Source organism: Xenopus laevis, chromosome 8L (assembly GCF_017654675.1).
Source record: "Xenopus laevis strain J_2021 chromosome 8L, Xenopus_laevis_v10.1, whole genome shotgun sequence".
Taxonomy (NCBI): Eukaryota; Metazoa; Chordata; class Amphibia; order Anura; family Pipidae; genus Xenopus; species Xenopus laevis.
In genome coordinates, this window is record NC_054385.1 from 71,806,550 (window position 1) to 71,834,171 (window position 27,622).

A 27,622-nucleotide genomic window follows, 5' to 3' on the forward strand; every position below is an offset into this window, starting at 1 on the left:
ACAAAGTGATGCCTGGTGTATAACACAGTGAATTTTGTACCACAATAGTTTAGGTTCAGAAAAGAAAGTGTGCATGTTATGATGAGTAACAGCCGCTGCAAATTGTAAAACAATGCTTCATTCTATATGTAGGGAGAACAGGGCTCTGCAGGTTGAATACAGAGCTGTTTATATTATGAAGAAATACCTGTCATGTTTGCAGAACAGAGGCTTTTCTCTGTTTTTATTTGTTGCGTAGTCTGCTTTACAAACAGTGAGGAAATACAGTAAGTGCCAGTATCCCAGCACCACCTTGCTTTGATCCTGAGCAGCATTCTACTTAACAATAACAGCTAACAAAACAGTCCTCTCTTTCAGATGGGAATGCAGGGTGTGAGGGGATGCATTTGTACTCCTTGAGAGACTGTACCCTGCAGATATCGCTGCCAGTATAAAGGCATTTCCTTGGCATGGCCTGACACGTTTCAGCTGCAGTTACAGGTTTGGAAGATCATGTAACAATTCCAGGGAATCTTGACAATCTAACACTTTGTTAATCTGGGAGATCAGTAGGGCAAATGGGAAGCCATCTGGCCCAGCTGGTAATAATTCTACTTCATGTCAATGTATTTAAAAAACAATAGTAATTATAGGAATGGACTAGTACAGGTATGGGACCTGGGGTTTTCCGGATAACTGATCTTTCTGTAATTTGGGTCTTCATGCCTTAAGTCTACTAGAAATTCATTTAAACATTAAATAAACCAAATAGGCTTCCAATAAGGATTAATTATGTCTTATTGGGATCAAGTACAAGCTACTGTTTTATTATTACAGTGAAAAAGGAAATCATTTTTTAAAAATTTGGATTATTTGGATAAAATGGAGTCTATGGGAGACAGCCATTCTGTAATTCGGAGCTTTCTGGATATCGGGTTTCCTATACCTGTATATTTTTTTTCCTGGTAGACAAGGAGACTTGCATCTTTTTGGGAGGAACTCCATGGATGATTTTGGAACGATTCGACGCGCTGCGCAAAAATGCAGGCGTCAAATCAGATGTGACGGAAATGAGCGTTGATATGACAGCATCTGCATCCGACAGTCGTGACGCGTCAGATCAACGCTACGACACCATCCGACAATGCATTCACTTACCTTATTTCCGTCACATCCTATTTGACGCCTGCGTTTTTGCGCAGCGTGTCGGATTGCTCCAAAATCGTCCGTGGAGTTCCTCCCTGTCTCAGCAGCAATTTTTCTGTTCCCTCCATGGCAAGGAAATAGAAACATGTTCAAATCACCCCGTTTGCCATTATCCTACGGGACTTCTGTTAAATGTCAAAATTTTCTTACCAGGGAACTGCTATCATTCTGGAACAGACAGTCTCTGCCTTTTCATTTTACTTTGAGGGTTAGTATTAATTAATAAAATCCGACAGTCGGATCGCGTCGGATCAACGCTGCGACACCGTGCGACAACTCTATCTCTTGCCTTATTTTTGTTGCATGCGACAATTCGCAGCACATCGGATCGCGCCAAAATCGCTCGTGGAGTCCTACCTTGAGGCTACTTAAAAATATTTAAAATATTAACCCAATAGGATTGTTTTCAATAAGGATTCATTTTATCTTAGCTTAGATCAAGTACACGGCGCTATTTAACAAGTACAGAGAAAAAAGGAAATGATTTTTAAAAATTTGAGTTTGATTATAATGGAGTCAATTGAAGATGCCCTTGTGTATTTTTCAGGTTTCTAGATAACAGGTTTTTGGATAACTGATCCAAAACCTGTATATATACTGTAGTTAAGGGCACATGGGTATCTCCTGTATACAAAGCAGGGATTTAATTCCCTGGAAACTGCTTATTCCACCAGAGACCTCCCCCTTGCGTATATTCACTTTCATTTAATGTCTCAGACTCACCTTACCCATCCCAAAAGCCACTGAAAGATTTTGTTCAGCTCCTGCATTAAAATTATGGTGTAATACTTATGGTCAGTCTTAGAAATGGTGCCAGTTTTGAGAGCTTTTTTTTTTTTTTGCACAGAATATCTACTTTTCTCCCAAGTTGTTTCCCATTACTAACGTTTGGCCGTTTTACAGATACCTTTCCCTCTGAAACACTCCCTTTAATAGTCTCTGTTTCCTGGGGAACCGTTGGCAGCCAGTATTTGCTTGTGGTTCATTTTTGCATGTTACGTCAGCTTTTACGTGCAGCAGTGGTTTTCTAAGCTTCACAAAGCTCTCTGAATTGGTTTCATTCTGCAGGTGAGTCGACTAATGGAGGAGGGAAGGTGAAAGAAGGGCTGGATCCTCCTCTCACCTGGGGGCAGGTAACCTGACTCCATCTAGGGTGTGACTGTCTGGATCCCTCCCTGAAGGTGATAGGCATAGGACAAGACGTGAAATGTCAACAGAACATTCTTATATGAGCATCCCCTCACGTACTTACAGATGGATTGATTCTTACCCGTTTACAGGTAACTGCTGACCAGAGCATGGGAAAGGAATAGCAAGGTTCTTACTTCAGGCATTTAGGAGAAAAATATACTAGGGTTACAGGAAGAGATGGTAAGCTCAAACCAGGAATAAAGCCATTATATGGGATTTGCTGAAACCTCACGTTCTGTTTCTCAGCATACTGTAATCTCTTCAGGAAACAAACTTCATTAGAGACATGAATATAACCGTACATGTAGTAAGACATGAAGGTACAATTTCTAGAGTGACTGAATTTGAAATGATGGGCTATTTGTTGTTTGAGAGAGATAAAGTTGCCTCTTATTGGCATTTTATGTTACACATACTTGTATGTATATTTTACAATGTGGCGTCTTGTCTGTGAGCCACTTAGACAGATTGCAATCCTGCAGATATCGTATGTATTCGTTGTTATGAAGAAGCATGCAAGTGTGAGGCATGTAGGGTGAACGTTCTCTGTTGTGTGTTACATCACTACACATTACAAATAAGGAGCTATTATTTTTACATTCTGTATACTATTTATTTTATATCTGTGTGTTAATTATAGGGATGCACCGAATCCAGGATTCAGCCTTTTTCAGCAGGATTCGGCCGAATCCTTCTGCCTGGCTGAACCAAATCCGAATCCTAATTTGCATATGCAAATTAGGGGTGGGGAGTGAAATTGTCTGACTTTTTGTCAAAAAAACAAGGAAGTAAAAAATGTTTTCCTTTCCCACCCCTAATTTGCAAATTAGGATTCGGTTCGGTATTCGGTCGAATCTTACATGAAGGATTTGGGAGTTCGGCCGAATCCAAAATAGTGGATTCAGTGCATCCCTAGTTAATTAGGTGTGGTGTTCTAACTTAAATCCTGTTTGGTTAGTGTCTGTAAGCTTTACTTACTGTAGTTTCGTTCTTTGCAGCCGAGCTTTTGCTTTTATTAATAGTGCACTCTGTGTTTGTTTGGAGATCTGTTTTACTTGAGCATATGGAAGCTGACAGGCATCAAATATATCCCTAAAATAACAGTCTGTTGTTTTTTCATGCTAGCACTTCTGAACTTGTTCTGCTGTCCTTACTGAACTCACACCGGCAGTAAATCTCTGTAAAGACATTGTTAAAAGACCAATACTGTCATAAATACTACTGTCAATCATTGTTGACAGCACTGAGAACAATGCATTGGTTAATTAGTGAGGCTGTGGTTTAAAGGAGAAGTTAAAATGTAAAAGTGTTTGTTTAAGATGGAAGTAATTAAAGCATTGTTGCAACTCGTCTTCATTTTTTTTCTGCCTTTATCCAAAGCAATATTGAAAATGCTTCCTACTTGCCAGTTCCCACAATAGAATCCACAGACAACAAGGCGATTCTTTGTGACAGCCTCCCATTCCGAAACTCAACACTGGTTAAATACTATATAACAAAAGGGAAGCTGTTACCAAGCAGTACAACTGCCAGAGTGCTTTATTCACACATGTTAAATGGGGTAATTAACCTTTAAATTAACTTTCATTATGTTGTAGAATGGCTAATTTTAAGCAACTTTTCAATTGGCCTTCATTTTTTATTTTATTATTTTGCCTTCTTGTGGAATCCAGCTTATTATTGGGGTCACTGACCCCCCCCATCTAAAAAAACATGCTGTGCAAGGCTACACATTTATTGTTATTGCTGTTTTTTTTACTCATTTTTCTGTTCAGGCCTTCTCCTATTTATATTCCAGTCTCCCATTCTCATTGGTTGCTAGGGTAAGTTGGATCCTAGCAACCAGATTGCTGACATTGCAATCTGGAGAGCTGCTGAATAAAAAGCTTAACTCGAAACCCACAAATAATAAAAAATAAAAAACAATAGCAAATTGTCTCAGAATATCACTCTAAACATCATACTAAAAGTTAATTTAAGGTTGATCAACCCCTTTAAGGTTAGCACAAAACCTTTGTAAATGCTTTTTTAGTTGCTTTGGGCAGTGACCTGGCAACCACAATACAGATTTAATGTAAGGCTGATTTTTTTTTTTTTCTTCTTCTAACATTACAATTATTGTGAGTGTGCAAACAAACTTTTAACTTTTAAATCCTGCCCCAAGCAAATTCTGACCGTCAGACAAGTAAGGTGGTATCAACAGTGTATTTGTGCCATGCAGCATAAAATATATACAGAAAAAAGAACATATGAACCCTTATTAGCCATGTTGTATACTTGCAAATATTTACTGGAGGCTTGTAATATAATACAAGAATCAGGTCAGGAAGCATGCTAGAAAAGTCTTATCAGTGCTGATTTTGGAAGCAAACATCAGATATGCTGAGCACGATTATAACTTTATTCAAGATAATGACAGAGGGATAAAAGCTTAATTTATGCATATCCTTAGCCTTTGGCTTTGGACCCAAATAGGGGTCCCCTTGCTATTTAGGATGGGCCCCATAATCCTCTTTAATAAAGCCATTTTTCCATATACAGTAAAATAAACTAATGTATAATAAAATAGTTATTAAAATGACATGCATACCTGTCTCTAAACCAGTGTTTGGGTTACAAAGTAACCATCAGCTTAAAGGGGTAGTTGATCCTTAAATTAACTTTTAAATATATAATATTCAATATCTTTGACTGACTTTGACCATCTTGGAATTTCAGATGGTGTCTAGTTGCTAGGCTCCTGCTTTTATACAGGTCACGGAACACCAGGGTGATTTTAATATCCTCATATTTTACAACAAGCAGGTACATTATATATATATATATATATATATATATATATATATATATATATATATATATATATATAATTATAATAGACAAGTTTCCATGAGTAGTGTGAATTACATCACTAAAGGTGGCTATAGATTTTTCGACCATTTTCATGCAATCCGACAAATCCATCAAATTATAGTGTTTAGCGGGCACTGAGCGAACGATTTTTCGTCCGACATCGGTCAGAAAATCGATCAGGTTAGAAAATTTGTATTGCCCAAAGTGAAATGTATCCATTTTTAGATGATCATTTCAGGTCTACGATAATGAAAATATCTTCTATATAAGGCATTTAAGAATTGTTTGGTATAAGAATGAAAACTGGGTAAATAGACAGGCCCGAATTTGTGGAGAGGCCACCAAGGCCCGGGCCTAGGGCGGCAGAATTTTAGGGGGCGGGATGAAGCCCAACCACACCCACATTGGGTCAGAAACACTGGGGATTCGCAGGATATACCATAGTTTTTTAAACTTCCCATATGCCAATCCCCATTGCTTCGTTCCCAATGATGAAAATTTGCAGGAATAAAGGGAGGGGATGGGGGCGACGAACCACAGTGGGCCTAGGGGCACCCGCTGTATAAATCCGGCCCTGTAAATAGACTGCTGTTTATATAGTGAATAAAGTACCCCATCTTGTATTCCTGATATTTTGCAACAGGGGGTACTTTATTTATTATAAATAATGAGTCATGTGACAAAGACGAGGTCACTAAGCTCCGATTATAACCAATGACATCACTAAGCACTGTTTATAAGGATATAATTTACATGATATTCATGGCTTTTGTGTATTATATAGTGAATAAAGTACCCCCTCTTGTAAAATATAAGGATATTATAAGTAACCAAGGAGTTTCATGACCATATAAAAACACGAGGCCGAAGGCCGAGTGTTTTTATACAGGTCATGGAATTCCGAGGTAACTTCTAATATCCTCATATTTTGCAACTGGGGGTACTTTATTTATTATAAATAGTGAGTCATGTGACAAAGACGAGGTCACTAAGCTCCGATTATAACCAATGACATCACTAAGCACTGTTTATAAGGATATAATTTACATGATATTCATGGCTTTTGTGTATTATATAGTGAATAAAGTACCCCCTCTTGTAAAATATAAGGATATTATAAGTAACCAAGGAGTTTCATGACCATATAAAAACACGAGGCCGAAGGCCGAGTGTTTTTATACAGGTCATGGAATTCCGAGGTAACTTCTAATATCCTCATATTTTGCAACTGGGGGTACTTTATTAATTATAATCACAAGTTTCAGTGAGTCATGTGACAGAAATGACATCAGAACTCACCGTTTATAACTGATGACATCAGAACTCACCGTTTATAAGGATATAATTTACAGGATATTCATGGCTTTTGTGTATTATAAGGATATAATCTGCAGAATAATTTGCAGGATTATTATATAGGAAAATGTACTGTACACAGATATGTGGATGGATCAAAATAAGTACAAATTTGTGAGTTTTCTTACAAAATTCTTCAACGCACATTTGTTGTGTCTGCAGGCCTCAAAGTTTGGGCGCACAAGCACACCACTTAGACATTGCATGTGACATCAATAAGCACCAATTATAACAGATGACATCACTAACCACCATTTATAAGTATTCCCCATAGGCTAACATTGCACCTTGGTAGGTTTTAGGTGGCGAAGTAGGGGGTCGAAGTTTTTTTTAAAGAGACAGTACTTCGAATGGTTGAATATTCGAATGATTTTTTGTTTGAATCGTTCGGTTCGAATTGTAGTCGAAGGTCGAAGTAGCCAAAAAAAATATTCGAAATTCAAAGTTTTTTTATTCTATTCCTTCACTCGAGCAAAGTAAATGTGCCCCTTAATGTATCAATTACAGTTTACAGGGTTGGCGACCCCCCTCCCAGAGCTGCTTTAGAAGGTGAAAAATGACACTTTACACTTCAATATTAAAAAAACAGTCACATATAGAAAATAGAAAGTAATAGGTTAAAGTCTTTATGTCTGAAAACAACTGAACTGTGTTGGAAGGTGAACAACCCCTTTAAACTCCAACAGAGTATTCTGAGAGGTCCAGTTCAACAATAGCTGCAGGGTCATATGTTAGACATGCCCAATATAGATTTTAGATTAAACAGGCCACACATGGTTTATTCATGCTGGCAAAATCAGTTCAGTTCCATGTTCAAATTCAGGTCCTTGTCTGGGTTACTACATAATCCTTTCAATAATCAAAATGTAAAAATGAACAATTGCCATGTGTAGGGAGGGGTCAGCGTTGCCTGTTTTGGGATAGCAGACATATTACTTTGATCTGCGAGGATTAGCTGTGTTGTGAACAGAAGTAAATCATCTGCTGGATTAGCACCCAGTCCTAGCGTGAGAATATGAAAAATTGATCACTTTGATTTTCATTGATTGCTGTGGATGTATCATTTGAAATACCATTATCTTCACTATAGTGCATTCAGGCAAGGGGTCTCTACATATGTGTTCCTGTCAGTCATGTGGGATTTTTATACTTGAAACCGGTCATAAAGTTGTTTCTTTAAACCCACAGAACTGCCGGTTGGTGTATAACAGGCTCAGAGATTGTTATAAATAGCAATTTAAGCAGAGTGGATCCTCAGGAAAACCTGTTTTGGTGCTGGCAGAGGGACATAATGTAGTACTTGCATGCAACATGAGGCCAACCTGAAAATAAAGAGCCAGAGGGTGTGGCAGTTCTACGGAAATATAAGAAAGAAGTAGGCAAAGGCCGGGCTTTTTTGCCATCTGTGACATGTACAAGCACAGATCAAACTTTCAGATCCAAATGCTTGTGTTTTTTTCAGTGTGTAAAGCATAATCAAACAACACTTTTCAATTGTTATGATACCAGAGAAGTACAAAGGAAAATGGGGCTCCCATCAGTCATGACTAGTCACATGACCACAGAAATGTGACACCTGGGCTGTTACAAAGCACCTTGGCATAACACGAATTTGGTGTGTGTATTTGTGTGTGGGTTATTATCTATTTGTGTATTATGTGTTTGGAATTTTCATATCTACACTATACCATGCTATTTTTTTTTAAATAAACCTGTTTTCAAGAAGTATCCATTGCGAGTACATCCTTTATGGTTTATTTATGAACACGTGTGGGTAATACAAGCTTCAGAAACATTTCTGTTCCCACAAAGAGTTACTGTATGTTTACTCTGTGTTTCCTTAATTATTTTCTGCAGGTGCCACAGTTTCCCCCCAACAGTGCAAACACCTAGTGGCAATGACTTGTCTCACAATGAAAATGACACTAATGCACTAGTGGATGTGGGTGTTAGTGTGCATGTGATAAGAGTATTGGGGAGTATTGTAAGCTCCATAGTGCAGGAACTTCTGTAGGCTCTTAGTTTGGTGGAGATGTATAAATAGTTGCCAAAACATATGAAATGTAACAACTTTGGATAAGTGTTTAATTTAAGTCTTCAAGATAACCACAACCTGGTTAGGACCAGAAATAATACTTTACAGGTGATGTACAACTTTGCGACAGGAAGCGCAATGAAAGCAAACACAGCAAGATTCATGTACAATAGCCATGTCTAACTTGAGCTTTCTAAACCTTGTAACATAGTGCTGTGTATTTATACATGTCTCATGTGTTTGTTATCAGGAACTGTGAAATCTCATCCCATGTATAGCTACTGGAATGTATATCCTGGTACACATATGCCTAGTCCCTAGTTACTTACTTCCAGTCATGGATACTAGATTTGACCACTTGAGAGCCTATAAACAGCCTAAAAACAAGCACCCTATTTATCTGGAATCTATACTTTGCATAAATGCAATACAATGAATTTTTTTACAAGAGAAGAGGAAATAAGAAGGGTAAAAAAAATAGACAAACATAAAGTAAACTAAGCATGTACAGTATCTGTACAGAAATTACGTTGGTCTCTCTGTTCTCCGGAGATACAGAACTGTATGAGGCCAGAGTAGAAGAAGATGTGTTCCCCTGTGAAAGCAGAAGAATGATTATAAACTTTAACAAATGTATATAAATCGCTTCCCAATGCTGCTATAATGTGTTGCGTATTGTTTTCAGACATGGAAACCCCTATTATGCTGATAGTGTACCATTATAGGAATGCAATACAATAAAGACAAAAGTTCTTTTTCAGTTCATGTAATAAAAGACTCTGGGGCTCATTTATAAATACTGGGCAAATTTGCCCATGGGCATTAACCCATAGCAACCAATCAGTGGCTGGCTTTTTTCAACAGGCTGCAGGTGGAACAATGAAAGGAAACATTTGATTGGTTGCCACGGGTTCTGCCCAGGTGCAAATTTGCAGAGTCTTTAAAAGCGAGCCCACTAATTTGTTTGTAATGACAATGAGTTAGTAATGTAATGAGTTAGCTTAGACTGTCATTTAATGGGTGTGACACCAATTCTCCTTTCATGAGACCTGCTCAGTGTGAACATTTTAGACAGGTAAATGTCTTTGGAGGTAAAAATGTATAATTTTTACCCCCCCCCCCTCACTCCATGTATTATAGGTAACTTAGGGAAAGTGGGGACCTGATGCTCCTGTAATATACACCAGTGTTTTAGAATCATTTTTTTCAACCTTGTTTGAATTCACATAACATGTTTTTACAAAAGGTATTTTTTATTATTACTTCTTATGGGTTCAGGTTGCAAGGTCTCTTTATGTTCAGTTTTTACCACCGTCATCTTTTCCAACTCATAACAGGTTTGGCTTTTAGGCACAATGCAATACTGGTTAGGAGGGTGGAAACTGTTTCATAGGGGGAATCATAATAATGCCGTTAAAGGGAAATGTCTTTAAAATATTGTATAATAATATAGTAATTGCTCCCACTAATTCATGGAACACATCGTTTTCATCTATTGACATTTTTGCTAAAAAAAAGTGGGTGTGACTGTTTTTGTGTCAAAAGTATAAAACATTTGAGAATTTGACGTATGCACATCATTTTAACCAACCATTTTTATGTCAAAATGTCCCCCCTGATAAGGGGTCTTTCTATAATTTGGATCTCCATTCATTGTCTACTAAAAAAATAATTGAAACATTAAATAAACCAGTAGGATTGCTTTGCCTCCAGAAAGGATTAATTACAGTATATCATAGTAGCAATCAAGTACAAAGTACTGTTTTAATAATACAGAGGAAAAAGGAAATTTTGAATTATTTCATTAAAATGGCATCAATAGGAGATGACTGCTTTCTGGATAGCAGGTTTTTGGGTTAACAGATCCCATACTTGCAACCTAATTTGGCTTAAGTCTGTATAGAGAATTATTTTGGTGCTTAAAACAACATTTTTTCAGCAATTTTTAACATGTATATGACACGTTTTAAAAATTGTCAGCTTTACAGCAAATCCATAAAACTGCTCACTTAAAAGGTTATTGGAATGCATAAAACTGATTTTTGAAATTATTCATAATGAAATTCGCGTATGATGGAGCAAGATTCACACCCATATGGGTGCCTTGGATTTGTAATTTAATAAAACCCGAACTCCGTGGGTCACGTTTCAGTGGTGCTCTATCTGGGAACTTTGCTGCTCAACAGTTCCATGTATACAGCAGTAACCCACAAGATTCAGATGGCACACATAGCAAAATGTGCTTAAACTTTGTGATTTATTTAGATCTCTGCACAACGTTTCAGGGGAGCACTTGATAAAGGGGGTTGATCCCCTGAAACGTTGTGCAGAGATCCAAATAAATCACAAAGTTTAAGCACATTTTGCTATGTGTGTGCCATCTGAATCTTCTTGGTTCCTTGGATTTGTAAGCAGTACCAATCATGGAACCTGAAGTAGTTCTTAGTAAGATTAAAATCCATGTCGTTTATTATCAATTGGATCTTGTATTGCTTGCTCGCTGTAGTAAATAGTCCTGTGTAAATTCTACACCCTCTTTATGCGGAATTGAGATGTTTGAATCTTTCACATTGAGTGGACATAAAAGTTTGTTTCTATACTGATATCTAGGTTCTGTAATAATATCCTCAATAAATATCTTCTTGTGCCCTTAAATGACACCTATCAGAATTAAAAATAATGTTTTGTGAAAAGAATGCTGGACTCTGTTAGACGGCACATCTGGTGGAAGAAACAATTGTTCCCCAATAGGTGCCCTTTAAAAAAAAGAAGCTGAAGATTGTAAAATCAGCCAATGGTGGGAATCTTAGTGGTGTGCCTACCTAGCACCTCTATTGAGCACACTGCAGTTATTCTGAAGTCAGCAACTTTAGAGTATGTTTTTTACAAAAGACCTGCACTTTGCACTGCAGAATTACATTTAATGTATTCTTTGAGCAATGTATTAATATTGATGCTACAGTGTACACCATGCAGTTAAGCTCTTGCAATTCACTTTCTCAATTAACTGTACACCTATTGGCCTTTAAATATTGCACTTTTGCTGTATTCACCCAGAATGAAATGTATGTGTGTGTGTGAGCATATATTGTAAATGTAGTTTTCCCATAAACATAAGGAGCCATTAAGCTATAAATAAGTGGTGATATTCGAGCTGGCAGAGGAGCAGGCAAAGATGAACCAGCAAACCACAGGATATTTCAGATGTTGCCCCATTAAATCCCATAGCAGTTGGCTGCACATGGCTTATTCCCAGTGCAATCTGACACTCATTTGCAGAATGTTTTCAAAGTATTTTCTGCTCCCTTTTACTGCAATTGACTTCTTGTTGTTGCCTAAAAATGTGCCTGTGCGTGGTCTCCATATAATAATCAGCAGAATGGGGCTATTTGTGGCGCATCTCTTTGCCATAGATGTGAGCCAATCCACAGTGTTGGTTGAATACACACTTGCAGTGCTTCTTTATTGACTTGTGTATGTTTTATTATTGTGAGTAGGAGCTGCCTTCATGCTTCCTTTGCTGAAGTAACCTTACATATCCATACATTGCACTGAATGCCCCTTAATTATCTTAAAAACAATGTACTCGGCACAAAGATCCATATGAAACATTAAAGGGCCTAACGGGAATATTTGTATTTGTTGAAAGGGGTCTGTCGTCAAAAGAGTTCTGAATATTCTTCACTACATACTATCTCTGCATGTAAATGTAAAATACTCAGTTTGTGTTCATTCAGTCCCTTAGGTTGATTGTGGGGTTTTTTTTGTATGTTGTGAACTAGAGCCTAACAGCTGCTAAATGCTTTTGTACCCAGGTGCATAGAAACTGACCCATCAACTGTCACACCCCAGTCACAGCTATTACGTTTCATTTTAGGAGCAGAGGGAAGAGGACCTGCAGACATTCTCTTGTGCTTTAAATAATTAATAATTAAATACACGTTCATTTAGTAAAAATAGTGCAGCCTCTCCTTAGTAATTAAATATATCCCTGTGTTTTCATAAGATGTAATATAGTTGGTTCTACCACAAATCTGTCAAGAGACTGGTGCTGGAGATTCATTTATTACTGTCCATTTCTCCCCTCCCATGCCTCCATGTAATTGCTTTTGTTTTTATTTAAACAGAATGTTTGCTAAGAATTTATGGTGCACTGACAGAGCAAGCGGACACATTTTTCTTGAGGTTACCATGGATACATTTGTGTATGAATTTGCCCTCTGTACAAAAAGTGTTTTTAATGATGTCGTATACTGAATGTTCTAGGGCTGCTCTACCCTCCTTGGCCACCCATCACCTGCTTGGCCTGCTGATTATTGCTATACTTGCTTCCCAACCCTGTTACATATTACAAATTGTGCTTTGACTTCTGTCCTTCCATGCAGAACCATGCCAGCAACGATGTTCCCTTCATTTAATAGGGAAATACAATGCCTATGGGTTGGGATCAGGAATGCCCAAAGGATTCAGAGCCCAGTGGTCTCTGCAACTGGCCAATGACTCTGCAACATGTACAAGCCTGCCCTTTATTAATCATTGTTCTTGATGAATATATAGCCTCTCTTTCCTGTCCAGTTACAGTCATATGAAAAAGTTTAGGAACCCCTCTTTATTCTTTGGAGTTTTGTTTATCATTGGCTGAGCTTTTAAAGTAGCAACTTCCTTTTAATATATAATATGCCTTATGAAAATAGTAGTATTTCAGCAGTGACATAAAGTTTATTGGATTAACAGAAAATTTGACAGGTGCATAAATTTGGGCACCCCAACAGAGATATGACATCAATAATTAGTCAAGCCTCCTTTTGCAATTGTAACAGCCTCCAGACACCTCCTATAGCCTTTGATGAGTGTCTGAATGGCGGTATTTTTGACCATTCATCTATACAAAACTTAAGTTAAATGTGATTTAACAGCCTGCTTCAAACCATCCCATAGATTTAGATGATATTCAAGTCGGGGGACTGTGACGGCCATTCCAGAATATTGTACTTCTCCCTCTGCATAAATGCCTTTGTAGATTTCAAAGTGTGTTTAGTGTCATTGTCTTGTTGGAATATCCAACCTCTGCGTAACTTCAACTTTGTGACTGATGCTTGAACATTATCCTGAAGAATTTGTTGATATTGGGTTGAATTCATCCGACCCTTGATTTTAACAAGTCCCTGAACTAGCCCCATAGCATGATGGAACCTCCACCAAATTTGACAGTAGATAGCAGTTGTTTTACTTGGAATACGATGTTCTTCTTCTACCATGCAAAGCGCTTTTTGTTATGACCAAATAACAAAATTTTTGTCTCATCAGTCCAAAGCACTTTGTTCCAAAATGACTGTGGCTTGTCTAAATAAGCTTTTGCATGCAGCAAGCGACTCCGTTTGTGGTGTGAGTGCAGAAAGGGCTTCTTTCTCATCACCCTGCCATACAGATGTTCTTTGTACAAATTCCTCTGAATTGTAGAACGATGTACAGATACACCATCTGCAGCAAGATGTTCTTACAGGTCTTTTGGAGGTGATCTTTGGGTTGTCTGTAACTATTCTCACAATCCTCCGCATATGCTGCTCCTGTATTTTTCTTGGCCTGCCAGACCTGGGTTTTACAGCAACTGTGCATGTGGCCTTTCATTTCCCGATTACATTGCTTACAGTTAAAACTGACAGTTTAAACCTCTGAGATAGCTTTTTGTAGCCTTCCCCTAAACCATGATACTGAACAATCTTTGTTTTCAGATCTTTCGAAAGTTGCTTTAAGAATGTGAGATGCTGACGTTTTGTTTAGGTCGTATACTCTGTTGAAGACCGTATCCATTCCAGAACAGACCACCCCCAACTTCTGATTTCATACACACTTTCACCTTTTCTGCAATGTAAGTTTATAACGTATATCCCCCCCCCCCACACACACACACATTAAAGTACTTAGTAATTCACCAGGCATATGACAACATTGTGACCCCCATTAGAGAACAGCTCTTTTACTTTCTCTGACACAGTGACCTCACCAATTCATGTTACAATAGCCCAAGTTTACCTATTCCTGATACCCTGCTGCCTCCGGCATTCCATACACCCTCGCTGAATAGGGCAGAGCCTGTGATAAAAAAGCAAATTTCCAAGTTTGATCACACACTGACACAGATGGCACACACAGAATGAAATGCCCAAATGGCAGATGCAGTTTACTGAAGAAGAGGTGGGATGGCATGGCTCTGCATCTCTCCCCAATTTTAGAACCATTTATGGTTTTTACTATTAGTTTACACGCAGTTATCCCTTACATGGGTGGTTGCTTTAGAGCAGGCACTAAAACCATTAGCATCGTCAAGCAATTGCATTGCCCAGTGTCAGTAGGGTGAATGGAATTAAATGATTCATTGTATTGATCGCTTGTATTTTGAAGGATAATATTAATAATTCAGATTAGATAGCAATTCTACATTAAGTGCAGGGCCACAGTAAGAGATGAGAGAGGGGGCAATTACAATGCAGGAATACCAAACCTGCAGGCTTTTAGGTATTGCTGAATTACAACTCCCAAATGCCCCTGACAGCCTTTATATAACTGTGAAATACTAGATGGCTGTAGGTTGTACAGTGTGTGCGTCCCTGATTTATGTATGTTGTATTGTAGGCAGGATGAACTGTATAACATTAGAGGTTGTAGAGTGTATACTCAGCACTGAGTGCTGTACAGCCTGTGTGAGACAGATGGCTTGCAATAGTGTGATAGTTTAACAGCCTTCACAGATAGCTTTTGTTTGTTTTGGCGTGGTGTCAGGGAAACAATAAAAGAACTTTGGCCTTATCTTTTTAACCGAAACCTGCGTGCACGTATATCTGGCCCCACGTGTCTCAGTGAACTGCTTCAGGGAGAGGGGTAGTCATCTGGAAACTGTTCCCCCAGATTCAGGTGAGTGGGGACATGAATACAATCAATACATTCATACCAGTGACGCGCTACTGCAGCGTTTTTTGCACAAACTTGCTGTTACACAAAGATAATGCACAAAGCACAACAATGCTATTCTGTTTCTATTGTACACAAAGAGAACAGACTCCTAAATATGCAGCATGCAAGCCTATGTCCTGCTGTGTACCTGCAGACACACATGTTTAATGAATGAGACAATAGAGTCATATTTATGGAGACGGGGAAAAAGAGGAGTGACCTCATGAAAAACACAATTTCTGTGCAATGCAACTAGACTCCAAGGAAAACATTAGACAGAACAAAGCACAATTTTTATTTACTAATCAATGATACATTCGCATTTATAGATGTATCACCTTTTCTTGGATGTCAACTCTGCAGAAATATATATATTTCAGACTCTCGTGAAAATAACATAGTTTGCTAACAAGGTGCATAAAATCAAAGTTGCCATTTACCTCTATATACCTTTAAGTCCTGGTAGCTGACTAATCTATATTAACCTATATTTTGGATTCAAGCAGTTTTGTGACCATAAATGACAAAGTATTGCTGTATTATTACAAAAAAAAGAAAAAAATAATTATTTGCTTAAAATCAGAAATGGCCTTCATGTAATTTAGAACTTTCTGGATAATGGGTTTCTAAATAATGAATACCATACCTATCCATGTACATATATATAGGTTCAGTTACTGGCAATCTTCCAAAATATTTTAATCCCATTTCAGTCTCATCTGTATACCTCCCTTAAGGGTAACATGTGTCTGTCTTCGCAGGTCTTGGAGACATTTGAAAATTCAGCCAGTGAACCCCTTTATCTGATCTGCATGAATATAACATTCCAGTGAGTATATATTTATGTACAGTCTATCAATAGCTAAACACAGCATAGACAAAATGCACTTTAAAGCAGCATAAACCTTTCCTAATACTGTCTCCTGTTTGCTGCCTCTAGCTCTTCACAATATTTCAGCATTATTTACAGGTGCAAGAGATGCGTCCCATCATGATTATTATTATATCTGTCATCTTGCTTTAATATAGTAAGATTTCTGATAAATTTGTTGTTTGCTGAAATGACATTAGTGTAAGAGGGCTTTTCACCAGTTTTGTTGCATTCTGCATCTTGCCTGCCAATTGCAGACATTCTGGAGGCTTGATGTGGGTACGCAAATGATATGTGTTAGCCCAATACTATCAGTCTATTAGCCCTAAGCAGGTTTAATGTCTTGCAACTGTCAGTGCTGCACTCTTTTAGCTATAGTCAGGTGATCCCACTGGGGGCCAATAAAAAGGCAGCCAAGTTTAGGAGTTTTACTTTGAAAGTAAGTTGCAGGTAAAACTTAGTTCCTTTGTAAAATGTATAATGAAGCAATTGAATTCTTAATGCATCAGATGCAAGTTGAGTGTAGGACTGGCCAGATATGGGATGACTTTGACATAGTTGGCCAGCTTAAATATATTGCAATATATGGACAAACAATCCCTGTTTTATTTAAGGTAAGGCATTTTTTGTAGCTTAAGGCACAAAATGTTTCAATGTCCTTAATATATTGATAATGGGTTGAGTGCAGAGGATTTCTTGTATTTGCACTCTGAATTGTGTCAGATGCAGATAAACACTTTTGCATTTGCAATGGTCAGGGATGCAAGTAACTTACTGTATGGATTGTAAGGGCTTCAGTTTTGCGCTCCTTAGCTCTTAGTTGAGAAGGAAAGGAATAATCACTAGGGGGGCTGCCAAAATATTGCCAAATTTTATTATAATTGCTTACCTGTAAGACCCTGAATTGGTGCTTATGTTTGCTGAAAACAAGTAATTATGACTTTCTTTCGCCTTTATTCACTTTCCCGCTAAGACAATGATCCACAACCAGTGGCTCGCGAGCAACATGTTTCTCACCGACCCCTTGGATGTTGCTCCTAGTGGCCTCAAAACAGTTGCTTATTTTTTAATTCCAGTTTTGGAGACAAGTTTTGGTTGCATAAAAACCAGGTGTACTGCCAAACAGAGTCTCCTGTAGGCTGCCAGTCCACATAGGCACTGCCAAATAGCCAATCACAGACCTTATTTGGCACCCGGGATATTTTTCATGTTTGTGTTGCTACCCAATTCTTTTGAATGTGGCTCACAGGTAAAAAAAAAGTTTGGGGATCCCTGCTCTAAGGCAACCACAACGTTGTGAGGCACTGCAACCAACACATTTTTTTCTTACAAAGATTTTTGTGTGAAAGCGATTAGTACTTGTTTTGGGCCACACCCCTCTCTGTGCACAGAGAAACAGAAATCCAAAGGTACATTAGTACTTGTGCCCCAGACCAAAGAAAAATAGACCTCATCCATGTCTTGACAAGGAATAAAATGCACATAAAACAGAAACTTTTGAACATTCTTAAATATATGGGGAACCGAGTTTGAACTGAACCTTGCAATTCCATAAGAAAGAGAATTTTGTTTGTGTTGTGTATCAGAGACTTTATGTGACTGTCTCTTCCCCTGTAATACAGGAACAAAATGCAGTAATGCGAGAAGAAGACAACACCTTCAAGAAGGATGATTCTGTTTCCTCGGTGCTCTGCCCTTCTTATTCTTGTTCCTCACCTCACATCTGTAGCTCCTCAATTGTTGCTCCCCTCCCTTTCCAACCCTCTTCATCTTTTGAACCCCCTTCTGTCTACCCATCTCTCCCCTCTGTCCCTAATTCTATCTGCCCAGAGGATTCTCCTTTGTCAGACAATTTATTTTGTCCGTATAGTTCCTCTAATTTTCCTTCTTCTAATGGTCATTCTTTTCCCAGTCCTTACTGTCAGTCTGAACACCCTGTGCCTACATGTGATTTAAATATGCCTTCAGACATTTCTATTGATTATCTTCCACTCTATCATAATTCTCCTAATCACATGCAACATTCTATCACCTCTCCTCATACATCCACAAACAATGGCCCAGCTGGTATCTCTTCATTTTGCTTATCTCCTGGAGAACAATGTCCTATGTGTTATGCAGTACCTTCTAATCCAGATAATATCTCCTCCACAACTTTTGACCAGGTTCCAAGCACATACACCAATCCTCATTCAGAATCTTGTTTGAGCACTTCTTCAGAAATTAGCCAATGTATCTCGCATTCCTGCTTTTACAAACATCCATATGAAGACTCTTGTAACAATGTAGCCCCAGTTGATCCTTTAACATCGATACCTACATGTATTTCCTCTGATTTCTGTCTATCTGATGGACAGTCAAGAAACACTTCTCCTTCTCCAGACAACTGTTCCTCTTGCTCTTTGGCTCCCTCTACATCTTTTATTCCTAACAAGGACCTCATACATTTACACACATTTTCCAGTCATGTTGAATTTTCTTCTTCACTGTCAAGCAATACCCTCACATGTTGTTCTCATGCACCTTTGCCTATGGCACCTCATTTGTCCTCTGTGCACCTTGCCAGACAGATGGATTCTAATGGATGTAAAATGTGTTATGCATCAGTGGAGAACCGGACCCGGTAAGTAATGTAAAATGACTGTTCAATATTTTCCTCTATCATTCCTTTATCTTAACAGCATTGTGCTATTCTACTTTATTTATTTATTTTTTACATTGTGGCTTATTCTAACCTTGAGGTTTTTTTCCACATTCCAAAGAATGGATGAATACAAGCATCAATGTGAACAGTTCCTCGATGATCTGTCTCGATTTGAAGACTGGTTAAAAGGAATACAGATGACATTATCTTTACCAGATGTATCCCAAGCTCTTCACAGAGAGGCCAAGTTGGCTCTGCGCAGGCATGAGGTCAGTGACTGCCAAGATACTGACTCTTTTCTTATTAAACCACTCCTGATACCAAGTGTTCATGACTGCCATTCAAAATGTATTTTATTTCTGTTCCAAATTCTTATTTCTTTTAATTTTCTATTTCTAAAGTCTACCTAACAGTGCTATAGCCATACAAATGTTGTCAAATTCTCCTTAACAAATAGGTTGTGCTAAAGGAATTGCGGGAAAAACTATTGGACCTGGAGTCCTTGAACATAAAATACTGGAAGCTTGCACAAGTACCTCACCAGATATTTCTTCCCAATAACCTTTGCAGTAGGATGCAAGAAGTCAACCAGTTCTTGGACAAAGTTCAAAAGGAGGCTGAGGAAGTGATTCAGGCACTAAAGGTACCTCAATATCAAGATGATAAGAGAGACGTCACTGCTCTGTAATACTTTTCTCTGTTCAAGTAATCCAGCAGCAAAAAACAAAGTTCACATACTTCATTTGTCTTCCTGTAGATAAGAGTTCAACAAAGAGAGGAGTTTGATGCAGACCGGGAGGAGATGAGACTTTGGCTTACAGAAATGGACCTCGGACTGTCCAGTGTGGAATATATGTATAATGGGAATTCTACTGAGAAAATACATCGGCTGCAGGTTAGAATGGGAAGACATACCATTTCAAATGTCTTTATTTTGTTTTAGCAGTGCCACTGATGCAATTTCACCAGCAGATCACCCTATTACCAGATTATCCACTTATGATGCTACCAGGACCGCCATCAGAAATCGCAGGGCCCCATACAACAAAATTTCCTGGGCCCCCTGGGCTGCACCCACCTCAAGCCCCAACTACAGGTCCGCCCTCCCCACCCCACAGGTCCACCCCCCACCACACAGTAAAAAAAAACAAAAAAAATATTGGTGGCTAGGGTTCCCACATGTTAATAAAAAATAAAGAGATATTGGTGGTCAGGGCCCCCCATAAAAAAAAACATTTGTGGCCAGGACCCCCCCCATTAAAAAATATTGGTGGCTAGGACCCCACATGAGAAAAAAAAATTGGTGGCCAGGGCCCCCCCACACACACACATTATGAGAAAATTGTTGGCCAGGGCCCCTTAAACGTCCATGCCTTCACGAAGTCAGCAGCTCTCAGAAAGATGGGGGGCCCGGCTAATCAAGTAAGTGTGGCGTGGCCGGGCCCCCCTTACCCTCGGGGCCCCCTACAACTCTCCCCTCTGTCCCCCCCTGATGGCTGCCCTGGATGCTACTGTCTCCCAACAGCAGATCAGTTGCCTCCAAAAAGTTCAGCTTCCAGCAATAAATGAGAAATGAGCCCAAGTTATAGAATATTTGGGTCAAAATGTATTTGATACCCATGGGCCTATAATGGGATAATGAAATGGTAGATATAATATTTTCATATTTATTTAATAGTGTAATGGGGTAAGGAGACTTTAATTAGATTTAGTTCACAAAGTATGGTGTAAACCAGACATGTCCAAAATCAGGCCCGGGGGCCAAATGCGGCCCGTTTTCAAATTTACACCGGCCCTCAGCCTCCATCATGAAATTAATAATAATGCAGCCTGCCAGCACAGTGCAATCAGGAATCGAGTAGCCATAGCAGTAATATTTGGGCACATTAGTGAAATGATCTGCCACTTGGTCTATACTGCTGCCTGTGTGCTGAAGGTGTTAGTAATAGACACGTACTGGCACATAGTGATGCGCCGCTCTCACATACTTCTTTAGGGCTGAAGGTGGAATAGATGTACTTACGTACCAGTACAGTAAACGAAATACTTATGCGAGAGCCGTGCGTCACTACGTGCCAGTACGTGTCTATTACTAACACCTGCAGCACACAGGCAGCAGTATAGACAAAGTGGCAGATCATTTCACTAATATGCCCAAATATTACTGCTACGGCTATGTGATTCCTTGTTTAAATGAGTTAAATGATGTTAATGGTTCAAAGAATGTCAGGCTGAATGGTCGGCCCCCACACATTTTCACCTCACGAAATCTGGCCCTTGTTGCAAAAAGTTTGGACACCCCTGGTGTAAGCCAAAAAGCTATGAAAACCCCCGCCTTACATTAATAACATATAATCAGTGACTCTCATACTAGCATTATTGTATAATGTAATAATTTCTAACCATAGGCTCACGTTATAGCAGTGATAATTCTCCTGCACAGCTCACCTTTTACTACTGATGACATGGACCCTTCATCTCATTCTGTAGTATAAATAACTGAACCAATACTATGCAGATTAAAGTTCTAACATTAGAACTGGTACCATCCTACAAGCACCTTATCTTTTCTCTGACAATCTACAGCTCATTTTTTTACTAATGCCATACAACCAACCATTCATGTAACAATGTAGTCTTTCCCAAAATGTGTCTATGGCTTGGAACAGTGGCAGAGAGCTAAACCTGAAGGCAACATATGGTAGATTTGGGAGGGATGCCTATTTTCTGTTAGATACACCTGAAAAGTTAATTAGAGTAACATCTGGGGATGAAACCTACTTGCTTTACTAGATATTCTTGGAACAATGACTAAAAGAAAGATACATCAATGTTTTCCTTTTGCGACATTTTTGTATACTAAAGGGGCCCTGACCAAAGACTGGAACTCAATTGGAGACTTGAACAGAGTAAGCCCGGGGACCACTGCTTAACCTGTAGAACTGATTACTAAGCACTAGCTCTGTTCATAATGCTGTTCATCCACTGGCCCTGGTAATAAAAACAGCTCATCTAATAGAACTAATATGCCTACGATGTTTCCTAACACCCTGCCACTGTGATACGTCCCTGTGTGTATCATCATCATAACAAATGTTACAGTACTACATTTGGGAGCTTCATAAACCTGAAGCTGGAAACTATCATTGAACTTATGTCCAGAATATTTTAAAATATAGGACTAAAAATAGTATAATTATAATTACAATGCTTAAGAATTCAGATCGGTTGGAATATTTTCGCATAGGAACCTGCAGCTCCACCCACCCCATTGTTAACGCAACTTTACACAGTTTATCTCTCATAACTCTCATAATATATATGATTTTAGGAATTTCAGGAAGATGTACGCAGTACTATGAAGCGCATGGATAAACTCCTTGAGCGTGGGGATCAACTGATAGAAGAAAGTGATCAACTTGATGCTGAATTTTTAGAGAATGAATTGAAGGAGTTGGGCTCCTACTGTCAAGACATATTCATTCGATTTTCCCGCTTCCAAAAACGTCTTGTGAGCACGAAGCTGGTAAGTAAAACTAGTGAATTATACACTGTAGAAGGAAGGCCTTATTATTAGCTCTCTTTTTGTTTGGGGCATTGGAATTAATAGGACAAGTACAATGCATCCAGTATGAGTAAAGCCCACTAGATGAACACAGACTCCCTGTTTCCTTTGAGGTTTTTGAAGATAACTTGCTGGTTGATGACCTGGAAACCATGTCACTTGGCTCTTCTGAAGTTTTCTGTGAGCTAGAAAGAGAAGATGTGGAAACTCAGAATCCATCTCTAAAACTGTCTGGCCCTTGTCTGCTGGCCTGTAAGCAGGAGGCTCCTGTGGGGGCACCAAATGTTGACTTGGAGTGGGACCCTTTGGGTGATGTTGGGACATCTGAATCTATTGATGGAGGAGAGTCTTTCCACACAGCTAACTCTGGTGAATACACTTTATACTCCACTTGCTTTATTTCTGTGTTCTGCTTATTTGCTGTCTCAGTGTTGGTCTCTAATATTATTACCCATTTCCCCTCTTTTATAGCTTCTGTAGTAATAATTCAGAATAGACTCGCATGCTGCTCCCAACATGTAATCAAAGGCATGTGTCTATATGGAATATGCCTATGAGTATTTGTCAGGATCTACAAATCACGTTAGGTTTCTAAGTGAAGTAGACTTTCCTTTATCACTGCTATATGTGAATATTGGTGTGTACCTCCTATTGGATTCCCCACACCTATAGGTCTGGGGTGCAGCGCCCAGAATAGTTAAATGGGTTGTTCACCTTTAATTTAACTTTTAATACGGCGTAGAGAGTGATATTTTGAGACAATTTGCAATTGGTGTTAATTCTTTAATATTTGTGTTTTTTGAGTTATTTCAGTTTATATTCAGCAGCTCTTCAGTTTGCGGTTTTAGCAATCTGGTTGCCAGGGTCCAAATTACCCTAGCAACCATGCATTGATTTGAATTAGAGATTGGAATATGAATAGGAGATGACCTAAATAGAAAGATGAGTAATTAAAATTAGCAATAACAATAAATGTGTAGCTTTATAGAACATTAGTTTCATGATGGGGTCAGTGACCCCCATTTGAAAACTGGAGAGAGTCAGAAGAAAAAGGCAAATAATTAAAAAACGATAGAATATAAATAATGAAGACCAGCTGCAAAAGTTGCTTAGAATTGGCCTTTTGGTAACATAATAAAAGTTAACTTGAAGGTGAAACATTGTAACTTCTGTAATATGAGCTATACTTAGAAAAATCGCTATAATAACCAATTATATATATAAAAATAAGAAAATCACTGTAACAATGTCCTTCTATAAGATTTTAAAATTTTATTTTGGGGTTTAGTCGTTTCTGTAGTAACAGACTCTGACTTGTTTGTTTCCTTTGCAGTGCCATGGCGGGTTTTGCATAGAGAGTCTGGGAGCAGCCTAAATTCTGTCCTTTGGAGCCTGGGACCTGAGGCAAATCATGCCGGAGACACTGAGCATTTTGGAGATGTTATGAATACTATAAATCCATCCTGGGACAGTCAAAGCTTGAAAAGAGATGTGAAAGAAACTGACAGCCGGAGAGAATTTACAGATCCATCAGCAAAACCTAACCTTTCATCGGTAAACGCTTACTCTCATTTCATTGTAACCTGTCTGAAGCCTTGGGCTGACCTGTTTCATTGTTTGTAACAAAACAATTTTTATTTTCTGTAAAGGTGCCATTCAACTCACTACAAGAGACATTTGAAAATGGAGATGATGCCAACACTTCATGTACTGGTGAATAAATTGTTTACTGATTATATTGATCAATACACCTACTTGACCGTACAATGCTTTAGTAGGACAATGCATAGGAGAACAGGCAGGAAGGTTAGCACCAACATTTACAACAGTGTATTGTTTGCTCAGCACCTGAAAAACACCTGTAGTCCGGCTCCAGGTCTCAATTTCAGTGGCTATAGGCAAGCCTTCATAGTAACTGATATAGACATGTGAAGTTATCAAAATACAGTTTGTACCAATACAGTCTTTGCTCAAGTCATAATACCATAGCTATAGTTTATTAATAGGTACAAGAACAAACATTGGCATTTATTTATGCCAATGAACATTTAGTGTTCTCTCTCATGGCCAAGACTGATGAACTGCATTCTGACTATGCAAAGAGAGACAGACTTGCAATACTTTAAGTTTTTCACATAATGCAGCAATAATTTATGGCTCGAGGGCACGTCCCTGAGTTTGTTAGTGCTTGAATGGACCACTTGTTTTCTTATTTGTATTTTTGGCATTTGCATTTTCTCTATTTATTGTAGCGACTATCATTCTTATTTTAGCATCTTGTGTTTGATGGACTTTTAGGCACAGGGAAAAGTGATCACCCACCTTCTACTGTTGCATACAATTGGGGGGTACTGCCAGTCTCTATGACGTCTCTATTTATTAATACATAGAAAGCAAATGCAGCAAGATGGGTGCTGCCATATTTGTGAAAATTGTTGATAAGTGAGGTAAATGGTGTGAATGAAAGACTGTACCAACACAGAGGAGGCAGGGGTGCCACTGCCCAGCTAAGTTCTTATTCCCATCTGGCCTGACTGACGCACACCCAACCTTAAAGGGGAACTATCGCTGAAATTAAAATTTAATATAAACTTCAGCATACTGAAATAAGAAACTTTCTAAATATGGTTAATTAAACATTCTGTACTGTTTCTGAAATAATCAAGTTTATCTTCACTATTCCTCTCTCAGCATCTGTTTCTCTTCATTCTGTCTTCATGCAGCAGTTGGGTGTCAGATATTCATTGACAGTTAGATCCAATATATCTTCAAACAGGAGGACAGAAGGACAACATGCAGGATGACTGCCAATGTGCAATTTATTGCTATCCACACGACATGTTTCGGGCGTCACAGGCCCTTTTTCAAGTGTGAGATACAAGTGCAATGTAAGACAAATAAAATGTGATGCCCGAAACATGTCGTGTGGATAGCAATAAATTGCACATTGGCAGTCATCCTGCATGTTGTCCTTCTGTCCTCCTGTTTGAATTTATATTGGTATATGCAGGTGCATGGACGGAGCACCTGAGAGACGGTTGGACTATCTACACTGCGCTTATATGTGTATAAACTACTGATTGAAAGGTATCCAATATATCTTATAGGGGGGCTCCTTTTGCCTAGAAGATGTATTAGAGCTCACTCTATTAAAATCACCAGACACTATGGGGCCGATTCACTAACTTCAAGTGAAGGATTCGAAGTAAAAAACTTCGAATTTCGAAGTGTTTTTTGCGTGACTTCGAATGGGCTACTTCGACCTTCGACTTCGAATCGAAGGATTCGAACTAAAAATCGTTCGACTATTCAACCATTCGATAGTTGAAGTACTGTCTCTTTAAGAAAAAACTTCGACCCCCTAGTTTGCCATCTAAAACCTACCAAACTCAATGATAGCCTATGGTTGAAGGATAATCCTTCAATCGTTGGATTAAAATCTTTCGAATAGTTCGATTCGAGGGATTTAATCGTTCGATCAAAGGATTATTCCTTTGATCAAACTTTTTGGCGCAAATTCCTTCGACTTCGATATTCGAAGTTGAAGGATTTTAATTCCCAGTTGAATATCGAGGGTTAATTAACCCTCGATATTCAACCCTTGGTGAATCGGCCCCTATGACTCTCTACATGCAGAATTTTTGCAAAAGGCAGTTAATTTGTTTGTCCTGGAATCCGTTATTTGAATGAGCTCTAATTCATCTGCTAGGAAAGGAAGCCCCCTCTATAAGATATATTGGATCTAACTGTCAATGAATATCTGACACCCAACTGCTGCATGAAGACAGAATGAAGAGAAACAGATGCTGAGAGAAACCGTATAGAATTTTTAATTGATTTTATTTAGAAAGTTTCTTATTTCAGTATGATGAAGCTTATATTACATTTTCATTTTCACGATAGTTCCCCTTTAATGGCTTGCCAGTTTTATAAACCCACTTTTTCAGTCTCCCCATTGTTTTACTAACAATGTGTTTTACTTACAATGTTGTCTTGAGGTTCCTATAAAACATCACTAACTGTTTAAGGTCTAATATGGTAGGGTGGGCACTATTTGTTTTTCCTCTCTGCCCTATTCCAGACCTAGCGGATAGTAGAAAGAGTACACATAGACTGGAAGCTGAAAAAGAGATTAAAATCACCCAGAATTCCTCCAAGTCTCTGGCTGCTGATCTGAAGGTTTTTAACTGCACCCAGGTGAACAGTTGTATATCACAGAGAAGACGTCAGTCCCAAATGGAGAGGACACAGGTACACACATGGCAATTTTTTATAAGTATATATGCTCAACAAGCAACATTTCTCTGCCCAATATATGTTTTTAAATTCAATAAACTAATTGATATTGGGTTTGAGTGGTGTAAGTTTTTATTTTTTTACTGTGTATCAGCCTGTAAATGCAATTTTGACTAGAGCTATGCTATGATCATCGTGAAGTTAAAAGTTAGCATCCATGTTTTTCTCACATTTAAGAAGCTGCCATGTTGTGTGCTGCAGAATCCGTTTATGTACAGGGCCTGTGCATCAGAAGCAGATGATTCCTCTTTATCTCTGTTTTTCAGAATTTGATGCTACATGCAAAATGTGACAGAGAAGAGGTTTCTATTCTCATGGAGAGCAGGTCATTTGTTTTGTGTTATTTAGTGTAATAAAAATAATTGTTTGATTTTGGAGTTTGGGAGTTGGCACTGGAAATGGCTGAAATATTAAAATTAGCTTTGTTCTTCTATTCCCAGCGATGAAATATATTATGGGTGTAAAGGCAAATCCTCCCATTGCAAAGCAGCATTCCTCCCGGTTTGGATCAAGCGTCTGGTTTACCTTTTCCTGCTGATTCTCTTTATTGGTACTTGCCTGCTTGTTTTTCCAGTGGATCAACCTCGCTGCTACTCACATAGTTTTGCTTGGTCCTTAATGCTCTCCTATGTCAATGGTCCACCCCCTACATAAAATCAGACTTTGTGAAAACTA

The 27,622-nt window shown here is 38.6% G+C and overlaps 1 protein-coding gene across 4 annotated transcripts; it reads left to right on the forward strand.

Moving 5' to 3' along the window:
* Positions 1 to 1,519: 1,519 nt before the first annotated feature.
* LOC108698646 lies at positions 1,520 to 27,622 on the forward strand. Of its 4 annotated transcripts, XM_041572959.1 has the most exons (14): positions 1,520 to 2,465; positions 14,353 to 14,489; positions 16,333 to 16,400; positions 18,065 to 19,065; positions 19,205 to 19,355; positions 19,544 to 19,729; positions 19,844 to 19,981; positions 22,418 to 22,612; positions 22,765 to 23,020; positions 23,985 to 24,205; positions 24,301 to 24,364; positions 26,733 to 26,902; positions 27,214 to 27,272; positions 27,388 to 27,622. In XM_041572959.1, the coding sequence occupies exons 4-14, from the start codon at positions 18,080 to 18,082 to the stop codon at positions 27,599 to 27,601; spliced, it is 2,640 nt and encodes an 879-aa protein (XP_041428893.1). In that variant the 5' UTR covers positions 1,520 to 2,465; positions 14,353 to 14,489; positions 16,333 to 16,400; positions 18,065 to 18,079; the 3' UTR covers positions 27,602 to 27,622. The 4 variants fall into 4 exon arrangements, with proteins under 4 accessions (XP_041428893.1, XP_018085781.1, XP_018085782.1 ...); XM_018230292.2 differs by lacking the exon at positions 14,353 to 14,489; XM_018230293.2 differs by lacking the exons at positions 1,520 to 2,465; positions 14,353 to 14,489 and adding an exon at positions 9,578 to 9,695.

Coding starts and splice junctions, on each gene's coding strand:
- LOC108698646 (XM_041572959.1), top strand. CDS start 18,080: ATGCGAGAAGAAGACAACACCTTCAAGAAGGATGATTCTGTTTCCTCG. Junction 19,066..19,204: donor TCAGTGGAGAACCGGACCCG/GTAAGTAATGTA, acceptor CACATTCCAAAG/AATGGATGAATACAAGCATC. Junction 19,356..19,543: donor TGGCTCTGCGCAGGCATGAG/GTCAGTGACTGC, acceptor CTTAACAAATAG/GTTGTGCTAAAGGAATTGCG.